Source organism: Boleophthalmus pectinirostris, unplaced genomic scaffold, assembly GCF_026225935.1.
Source record: "Boleophthalmus pectinirostris isolate CB_2022bp ecotype Guang Dong unplaced genomic scaffold, ASM2622593v1 HiC_scaffold_13, whole genome shotgun sequence".
Lineage (NCBI taxonomy): Eukaryota > Metazoa > Chordata > Actinopteri > Gobiiformes > Gobiidae > Boleophthalmus > Boleophthalmus pectinirostris.
This window is the reverse complement of record NW_026571036.1, coordinates 2,177,364-2,187,363: the sequence shown is the minus strand read 5'-3', so window position 1 is coordinate 2,187,363 and position 10,000 is coordinate 2,177,364. Positions and strand designations below refer to the sequence as shown.

Genomic DNA, 10,000 nt, shown 5'->3' with positions numbered 1-10,000 from the left:
GGACCAGAGACCAGACCAGGACCAAGACCAGGACCAAGGACCAGGACCAGGACCAGGACCAGACTAACCAGACAGAACACTGCAAAGACCAAAAGACCGGGGTTAGACCAGGACCAGGACCAGGACCAGACCAGGACCGAGGACCAAGACCGAGACCGAGGACCAGGACCAGGACCAAGACCAGGACCAGGACTAAACCAGACAGAACCACTACAAAGACCAAAGACCGGGGTTAGACCAGGACCAGACCAGGACCAGGACCAAGACCAGACCAGGACCAGGACTAAACCAGACAGAACTACAAAGACCAAAGACCGGGGTTAGACCAGGACCAGGACCAGGACCAGGACCGAGACCAGGACTAAACCAGACAGAACACTACAAAGACCAAAGACCGGGGTTAGACCAAGACCAGGACCAGGACCAGGACTAAACCAGACAGAACACTGCAAAGACCAAAGACCGGGGTTAGACCAGGACCAGGACCAGGACCAAGACCAGGACCGAGAGACCAAGACCGAGACCAGGACCAGACCAAGACCAGACCAGGACTAAACCAGACAGAACACTGCAAAGACCAAAGACCGGGGTTAGACCAAGACCAGGACCAAGACCAAGACCAGGACTAAACCAGACAGAACACTACAAAGACCAAAGACCGGGGTTAGACCAGGGACCAGGACCAAGACCAGGACCAGGACCAGGACTAAACCAGACAGAACACTACAAAGACCAAAGACCGGGGTTAGACCAGGACCAGGACCAAGACCAGGACCAGGACTAAACCAGACAGAACACTACAAAGACCAAAGACCGGGGTTAGACCAAGACCAGGACCAAGACCAAGGACCGAGACCAGGACCAAGACCAGGACCAAGACCAGGACCAAGACCAGACCAAGACTAAACCAGACAGAAACACTACAAAGACCAAAGACCGGGGTTTCACAGACCAAGGACCCAAGACCAAGACCAAGACCAGGACCAAGACCAGGACCAAGACCAGGACCAGGACCAGGACCAGGACCAGGACTAAACCAGACAGAACACTATCAAAGACCAAAAGACCGGGGTTAGACCAAGACCAGGACCAAGACCAGGACCGAGACCAGACCAAGACCAGGACCAAGGACCAAAGACCAGAGACCAGGACCAGACCAGGACCACCAGACCAAACCAAGACAGAACACTACAAAGACCAAAGACCGGGGTTTAGACCAGACCAAGACCAGGACCAAGACCAGAGACCAGGACTAAACCAGACAGAACACTACAAAGACCAAGAGACCGGGGTTAGACCCAAGACCAGGACCAAGACCAGGACCAAGACCAAGGACCAGGACCAAGGACCAGACCAAGGACGACCCAAGACCAGGACCAAGACCAGACCAGACCAGGACCAAGACCAGACCAAGACCAAGACAAGGACCAAGACCAGGACCAGAACCAAGACCAGGACCAAGACCAGGACCAAGACCAGGACCAAGACCAGGACCAGGACCAGGACCAAGACCAGGACCAAGACCAGGACCAAGACCAGGACCAGGACCAAGACAAAGACCAGGACTAAACCAGACAGAACACTACAAAGACCAAAGACCGGGGTTAGACCAAGACCAGGACCAAGACCAGGACCGAGAGACCAAGACCAGGACCAGGACCAAGACCAGGACCAAGACTAAACCAGACAGAACACTACAAAGACCAAAGACCGGGGTTAGACCAAGACCAGACCAAGACCAAGACCAGGACCAAGACCAGGACCAAGACCAGGACCAAGACCAGGACCAAGACCAAGACCAAGGACCAGGACCAGGACCAGACAGACACTATAAAGACCAACAGACCAGACCAGACCGGGGTTAGACCAAGACCAGGACCAAGACCAGGACCGAGACCAAGACCAAGACCAGGACCAGGACCAAGACCAGGACCAAGACCAGGACCAAGACCAAGACCAAGACCAGGACCAGGACTAAACCAGACAGAACACTACAGAGACAAGACCGGGGTTAGACCAGGACCAGGACCAGGACCAAGACCAAGACCAGGACCAGGACTAAACCAGATAGAACACTACAGAGACCAGAGACAAGACCGGGGTTAGACCAGGACCAGGACCAGGACCAGGACCAGGACCAGGACTAAAACCAGACAGAACACTACAGAGACCAGAGACAAGACCGGGGTTAGACCAGGACCAGGACCAAGACCAGGACCAGGACCAGGACTAAACCAGACAGAACACTACAGAGACCAAAGACCGGGGTTAGACCAGGACCAGGACCAAGACCAGGACCAGGACCAGGACTAAACCAGACAGAACACTACAGAGACCAAAGACCGGGGTTAGACCAGGACCAGGACCAAGACCAGGACCAGGACCAGGACTAAACCAGACAGAACACTACAGAGACCAAGACCGGGTTAAACCAGGACCACCAGACCAAGACCAGGACCAGGACTAAACCAGACAGAACACTACAGAGACCAAGACCGGGGTTAGACCAGGACCAGGACCAGAACCAAGACCAGGACCAGGACTAAACCAGACAGAACACTACAGACCAAGACCGGGGTTAGACCAGGACCAGGACCAAGACCAGGACCAGGACTAAACCAGACAGAACACTACAGAGACCAGAGACAAGACCGGGGTTAGACCAGGACCAGGACCAAGACCAGGATCAGGACCAGGACCAGGACTAAACCAGACAGAACACTACAGAGACCAGAGACAAGACCGGGGTTAGACCAGGACCAGGACTAAACCAGACAGAACACTACCAGAGACAAGACCGGGGTTAGACCAGGACCAGGACCAGACCAGGACCAGGACCAGGACAGGACCAGGACCAGGACTAAACCAGACAGAACACTACAGAGACAAGACCGGGGTTAACCAAGACCACCAAGACCAAGACCAGGACCAGGACTAAACCAGACAGAACACTACAGAAACCAGAGACAAGACCGGGGTTAGACCAGGACCAGGACCAAGACCAGGACCAGGACTAAACCAGACAGAACACTACAGAGACAAGACCGGGGTTAGACCAGGACCAGGACCAAGACCAGGACCAGGACCAGGACTAAACCAGACAGAACACTACAGAGACAAGACCGGGGTTAAACCAGGACCAAGACCAAGACCAGGACCAGGACTAAACCAGACAGAACACTACAGAGACCAGAGACAAGACCGGGGTTAGACCAGGACCAGGACCAAGACCAGGACCAGGACTAAACCAGACAGAACACTACAGAGACCAGAGACAAGACCGGGGTTAGACCAGGACCAGGACCAGGACCAAACTAGACAGAACACTACACACACAGACCAGACCAGAAACCAGAGTCAGACCAAGACCAGGACTAAACCAGGACTGAACCAGACAGACACTACAGACTAGAGCCTGACCGATATTATCGGCTGATATGCTTGCTGATAGGGGCCGATATTTCACGTGGGCAGGTGATACGTCGTTATAAATCATAGACTCTCTACATTCTGTTCATTAATCCAATTTACAGACAGATAAATGTCCAAATATGTGGCTCCACATCAGTATTTATCTGTGGAGTCATTTGTCTGTGTGTGTGTGTGTGTGTGTGTGTGTGTGTGTGTCGTACTGTCCCTGAACACACCACAGAGTCATGTGTGTTTGTTTACACTCACAGACATAGATCCATATGCAACACTGACATTATTTTTACGGACAATCGGTTTGAGTCTGGATTAAAAGGACATTTATTAGTTCAGACTTGTGATGTGGGAGGAGCCTGTGTGTGTGTGTTATTAGTTCAGACTTGTGATGTGGGAGGAGCCTGTGTGTGTGTGTTATTAGTTCAGACTTGTGATGTGGGAGGAGCCTGTGTGTGTGTGTTATTAGTTCAGACTTGTGATGTGGGAGGAGCCTGTGTGTGTGTGTGTTATTAGTTCAGACTTGTGATGTGGGAGGAGCCTGTGTGTGTGTTATTAGTTCAGACTTGTGATGTGGGAGGAGCCTGTGTGTGTGTTATTAGTTCAGACTTGTGATGTGGGAGGAGCCTGTGTGAGGCTGAGTGTTGGAAATATGTCGACTTTGAAGCTAGTTTTGGTTAGTGATGATCTGAATTACCGCGACGTGCAGCATTTACGGCTAAAGGCTAATAGTGATTGTTTATTTACTCGCTAGTAGTGATGGTCGGTCGTGAACGAATCGGCTCCGGCTCTTTGAAGCGAACAGCGGGAGCCTGATCCTTATTGGGAGCCGTGTTTTCTCTTTCTCTCACTTTTTTTCTCTTCACGTCGCGTTCAGACTCGTGGGAGTTTGACAGCGGCAGCGGCTCAAAACGAAACTTTCAAAAATATGTGTGTGGATAAGAGAGAAAAAACGTGCATAAAATAAATAAATAAACCAGGACTAATCTTGGGCTCGAGAGACGGAGAGAGACAGAGACTGAGTTCCGACACTCAGTCCTGGTTCAGTTCTGGTTTAGTCCTGTTTTACACATAGTTCAGATCTGTTTTAGTCCTGGTTTAGTGCTGTTTCAGTCCTGGTTCAGTTCTGGTTTAGTCCTGCTTTAGACCTGTTTTAGACCTATGACACATCATGTAAAGAGGCAGAAGAACAATAAATGTTTCCTAAATAAACCCAGGTTAAAATCCACCAGAGCCAAAAGTTTTTTTTTAAATAATTCAAGATTTACATCACAAAATATATCGGCGATTATATCGGCAGCTCCTGCTCCCATTATATCGATATCATATCGGCCACAACAAAATCCATATCGGTCGGGCTCTACTACAGACCAGAGACCACAGACCAGGACTAAACCAGAGTCAGACCCACACCAAGACTAAACCAGGACTAAATCAAGACTAAACCAGGTCTAAACCAGGACTAAACCAGGACTAAAACAGGAAACAGGACTAAAACAGGACTAAATCAGGGTCAGACAGAGACCAGGACTAAACCAGGACTAAACCAGGACTAAACCAGGACTGAACCAGGACTGAACCAGGACTGAACCAAGACTAAACCAGGACTAAACCAGGTCTAAACCAGTGCAGTTTGGTCTGTACAATGTTGTGATCTGGACTTCATTTCCCATGAGCACTCACGGCTGCTCTGCTCCGGCGTCAGGACTTGGACCAGGATCTCGTCCGTGGCTGTGAGTCCGTGAGAGTCCGTCACTGTGAGCTGGAACCAGTAAGACCCGGACCCAAGACCAGAGACCCGGACCTGATCTGGGTACTCTGTCGTCTGTGGAGAGAAAACACAGAACTAAACCAGGACCGAAACAGGACTAAACCGGGACTAAACCGGGACTAAACCAGGACTAAACCAGGACTAAACCAGGACTAAACCAGGGTCAGACTGAGGCCAGGACCGGGACTAAACCGGGACTAAACCGGGACTAAACCAGGGTCAGACTGAGGCCAGGACCAGGACTAAACCAGGACTAAACCAGGGTCAGACTGAGGCCAGGACCGGGACTAGACCGGGACTAAACCGGGACTAAACCGGGACTAAACCAGGGTCAGACTGAGGCCAGGACCAGGACTAAACCGGGACTAAACCGGGACTAAACCAGGGTCAGACTGAGGCCAGGACCGGGACTAAACCGGGATTAAACCGGGACTAAACCGGGACTAAACCGGGACTAAACCAGGGTCAGACTGAGGCCAGGACCAGGACTAAACCGGGACTAAACCGGGACTAAACCGGGACTAAACCGGGACTAAACCGGGACTAAACCAGGGTCAGACTGAGGCCAGGACCAGGACTAAACCAGGACTAAACCAGGACTAAACCAGGGTCAGACTGAGGCCAGGACCAGGACTAAACCAGGACTAAACCAGGACTAAACCAGGACTAAACCAGGACTAAACCGGGACTAAACCAGGGTCAGACTGAGGCCAGGACCAGGACTAAACCAGGACTAGACCAGGACTAGACCAGGACTAGACCAGGACTAGACCAGGACTAAACCAGGACTGAACCAAGACTAAACCAGGACTAAACCGGGACTGAACCAGAACTAAACCAGGGTCAGACTGAGGCCAGGACCGGGACTAAACCAGGACTAAACCAGGACTAGACCAGGACTAAACCAGGACTAAACCAGGACTAAACCAGGACTAAACCAGGACTAAACCGGGACTAAACCGGGACTAAACCGGGACTAAACCGGGACTGAACCAAGACCAGACCAGGACCAGACCAGGACCAGACCAGGACTCACCTGCATGATGACCGTGCCGTTGCCCCTCAGCAGGGTCCAGCTGTAGTCCGTGATCTCTGCTCCGATGGCGTGGCTCTCGGTTCCGTTCAGGACCACGGTCTCGCCGGGCTGGACCACCAAGTCCCGCCCCCCCACCGCGATCGGCCGCCGCTGCTCACCTGAGTGACATCACACACGCACCTGTCAGGGGCGGAGGTCAGGGGGACAGGTGCAGACAGGTGCAGACAGGGGGCGGGCTTACCTTTTCTGGGCGGGGCCTTCAGGTAGTCCCGGTACAACGGCGCCGTCACGTACGTCAGGTACCCGTCCCGGCTCTGGAACCTGCGGCCAAGAAGGACCTTTTAAATCCAGGTCTACACTGGGACTAAACCGGGACTAAACCGGGTCTATACCGGGTCTATACCGGGTCTATACCGGGTCTATACCGGGACTAAACCGGGACTAAACCGGGTCTATACCGGGACTAAACCGTGACTAAACCAGGACTAAACCAGGTCTAAACCAGGTCTAAACCAGGTCTAAAACAGGACTAAACCAGGTCTAAACCAAGACTAAACCAGGTCTAAACCAGGACTAAACCAGGACTAAACCAGGTCTAAACCAGGACTAAACCAAGACTAAACCGGGACCAAACCGGGACTAAACCGGGACTAAACCAGGACTAAACTGGGACCAAACCATGACTAAACCAGGACTGTACCAGGTCTAAACCAGGACTGTACCAGGTCTGAACCAGGACTAAACCAGGACTGTACCAGGTCTGAACCAGGACTAAACCAGGACTAAACCAGGACTAAACCAGGTCTAAACCAGGACTCACCTGTTGCAGACGAAGCGGTTTCTGTAGACGCAGTCGAACAGTGCGCATGCGCCGTTGGGCTCCACGAGCGCGAGGTTACACAGCGGGTCTTCGCAGCACGCGCGCTCGCACTCCTCCGGGTTCTGCGCATGCGCTGTGTTCAGCAGCACCGCGCCCTGTTTCACCGCCTCCTCCGCGTCCAGCACGAAGTCCGCGCGGTATCCGTCCGCACAGGCCGCGTCTGCCGCGCCGCCGCGCCGCACCGCGACCACGAGCGGCAACACGCGCAGGACCAACAGCAGCATCGGACTCACCGGGGGCCGCGGGTAGACCGGGTTTAGACCGGGTTTAGACCGGGTACAGTCTAGGTTTAGTCCGGGATTAGACCAGGTACAGTCTAGGGTTAGTTCAGGTACAGTCCTGGTTTAGTCTTGGTTTAGTCCTGGTTTAGTCCTGGTCTGGACGTAGTTTGATCGGAGAATGATTCTGGTTTCAGCTGTAGAAGGTTCTCATTTAGACCTGGTTTAGTCCGCGTCTAGTCCGCGTTTCGTCCAGATTTATCCCTGCTTTAGTCTCTGGTTTATTCCGGCTTTGATCCTGGTTTAGTCCTGGTTTTGTCCTGGTTTTGTCCTGGTTTAGTCCTGGTTTAGTCCCTGCTGTGTCGCTCTCAGGTGTGTCTCACCTGCTGAAAACAGGAAGAACCACGTCTTTTCTCACGCCCTGCGGTCACGTGACTCTCGTGAAGCACGTTTACTCTGAAGTACTCTGAAGTACTCTGTAGTACTCTGTAGTACTCTGAAGTACTCTGTAGTACTCTGTAGTACTCTGGAGTACTCTGTTGGTGTGGTTTTACGTCAGCGAGCCTCCACAGTGATAAACACAGTAGTAATAATAACAGTGTTATAAAGGCTCCTCGAGCTCCTGTCACGTGCTGATGAGAGCGCGAGGCAACATACGGGTCACTGACCACATCAAACACAAACTCAACAGACATGATGTCGCCCGTTTGTGCTGCAAAAAGTTTTGTTTGTGCTGCTTTAGTTTTGGACATTTTAACGATTCTTTTACAGGTCAAACTGGGGTCAAATTTAAATTAGGTATTAGATATAACAAATTTATATCTTGCATCTATGTTTATATCAAATCTAAAAGCTCAAGATGTAAAAGAATCACTGTCCATTCCTCGTGTCATTGCGCCATCTCGTGGACAAAAAACGCAACAGCAGAAAATGAAGTTCGTTTTAATGTTTTTATTTGACAATTGTTCACGGACAATAATAATTAAATACTCATCTGTTTAATGACTAAGATAAAGATAAACACGCTGACGTGGATCACAAATGTTTGTATAAATCTAGAATTGAGTTATAGTTATAATAATCCCACCAAACTAAATAACAACAAAAATAAAGAAAACGGAGTTTAATGAATGAATGACGTCACAGAGAGTGTGAAAGAGTGAGGTTTATTCAAACACAAAAACACCATTTATCTGCAGAAAAACTTTATCAGTCACCAATATTTACAAAGACATAATCCAATTCCCAAAATGAAGTTAGGAATGCTCGTGTATTTATCAGTTCCCTTTATTAGTTTTGCTTTATTTTATTTTTATCGTTTTTATTTATTTATTTATTTTTCATGTATGTTATGAATTTGAATGTATATGTGTGTTATAGTTAAAATAAAATAAAATATTCAGACACAAATGAAGCTGTTTTAAAACCACAGTAAAAAAAACAACAACAAAAAAACTCCTCCAGACTCACAGCCGCGCGCGCTGCTGCCCCCTGCTGGGCTGAACAACAAACAACTGTTAGTAACAATATGGTCCTGGTTTAGTCCTGGTTCAGTCCTGTTTTAGTCCTGGTTTAATCCTGGTGTAGTCCTGGTTTAGTCCTGTTTTAGTCCTGGTTTAGTCCTGTTTTAGTCCTGGTTTAATCCTGGTGTAGTCCTGGTTTAGTCCTGTTTAGTCCTGGTGTAGTCCTGGTTTAGTCCTGTTTAGTCCTGGTGTAGTCCTGGTTTAGTCCTGGTTTAGTCCTTGTGTAGTCCTGGTGTAGTCCTGTGTTTAGTCCTGGTTTAGTCCTGGTTTTAGTCCTGGTTGTAGTCCTGGTGTAGTCTGGTAGTCCTGGTGTAGTTGTAGTCTGGTTTAGTCCTGGTTTAGTCCTGGTTTAGTCCTGGTTTAGTCCTGGTGTAGTCTGGTTTAGTCCTGGTTTAGTAGTCCTGGTTTAGTCCTGGTTTAGTCCTGGTGTTTAGTCCTGGTTTAGTCCTGGTTTAGTCCTGGTTTAGTCCTGGTTTAGTCCTGGTTTAGTCCTGGTTTAGTCCTGGTGTAGTCCTGGTTTAGTCCTGGTTTAGTCCTGGTTTAGTCCTGGTTTAGTTCTGGTTTAGTACCTTGTAGTAGTGGTGGAGGAGGATGGTGGAGATGAGGATGATGAAAAACGCAACTCCAGCTCGAATCACGAGGTGAAAGTTTGGAACTACAACAAAACAAAACAAGAAGATCACACAACACAGGACGGGCAGTAGTAGTAGTCATAGTAGCAGTAGTAGTAGTAGTAGTAGTAGTAGTAGTAGTAGCAGTAGTAGTAGTAGTAGCAGTAGTAGTAGTAGTAGTAGTAGTAGTAGTAGCAGTAGTAGTAGTAGTAGTAGTAGTAGTAGTAGTAGTAGTAGTAATAGTAGTAGTAGTAGTAGTAGTAGTAGTAGTAGTAGTAGTAGTAGTAGTAGTAGTAGTAGTAGTAGTAGTAGTAGTAGTAGTAGCAGTAGTAGTAGTAGCAGTAGTAGTAGTAGTAGTAGTAGTAGTAGTAGTAGTAGTAGTAGTAGTAGTAGTAGTAGTAGTAGTAGTAGTAGTAGTAGTAGTAGTAGTAGTAGTAGTAGTAGTAGTAGTAGCAGTAGTAGTAGTAGTAGTAGTAGCAGTAGTAGTAGTAGTAGTAGTAGTAGTAGTAGTAGTAGTAGTAGTAGTAGTAGTAGTAGT

The 10,000-nt window shown here is 49.4% G+C and overlaps 2 protein-coding genes across 2 annotated transcripts in view; both read right to left on the bottom strand.

The window, feature by feature from the left end:
• LOC110164255 (kunitz-type protease inhibitor 1-like) overlaps positions 1-7,840 on the bottom strand; it is a 23,929-nt gene extending 16,089 nt beyond the window's left edge. Inside the window, exons 1-4 of the mRNA XM_055149746.1 lie at positions 7,051-7,840; positions 6,472-6,551; positions 6,231-6,388; positions 5,107-5,248 (exon numbers count right to left, since the gene is read on the bottom strand). Coding sequence (XP_055005721.1) covers positions 5,107-5,248; positions 6,231-6,388; positions 6,472-6,551; positions 7,051-7,334 — 664 coding nt within the window. The 5' untranslated portion in view covers positions 7,335-7,840. The remainder of the gene's footprint in view (positions 1-5,106; positions 5,249-6,230; positions 6,389-6,471; positions 6,552-7,050) is intronic.
• A 954-nt stretch (positions 7,841-8,794) lies between these two features.
• The window catches only part of LOC129407739 (uncharacterized), a 7,001-nt gene continuing 5,795 nt past the window's right edge, over positions 8,795-10,000 (bottom strand). The window contains exons 6-7 of the mRNA XM_055149745.1: positions 9,421-9,506; positions 8,795-8,827 (exon numbers count right to left, since the gene is read on the bottom strand). Coding sequence (XP_055005720.1) covers positions 8,795-8,827; positions 9,421-9,506 — 119 coding nt within the window. The remainder of the gene's footprint in view (positions 8,828-9,420; positions 9,507-10,000) is intronic.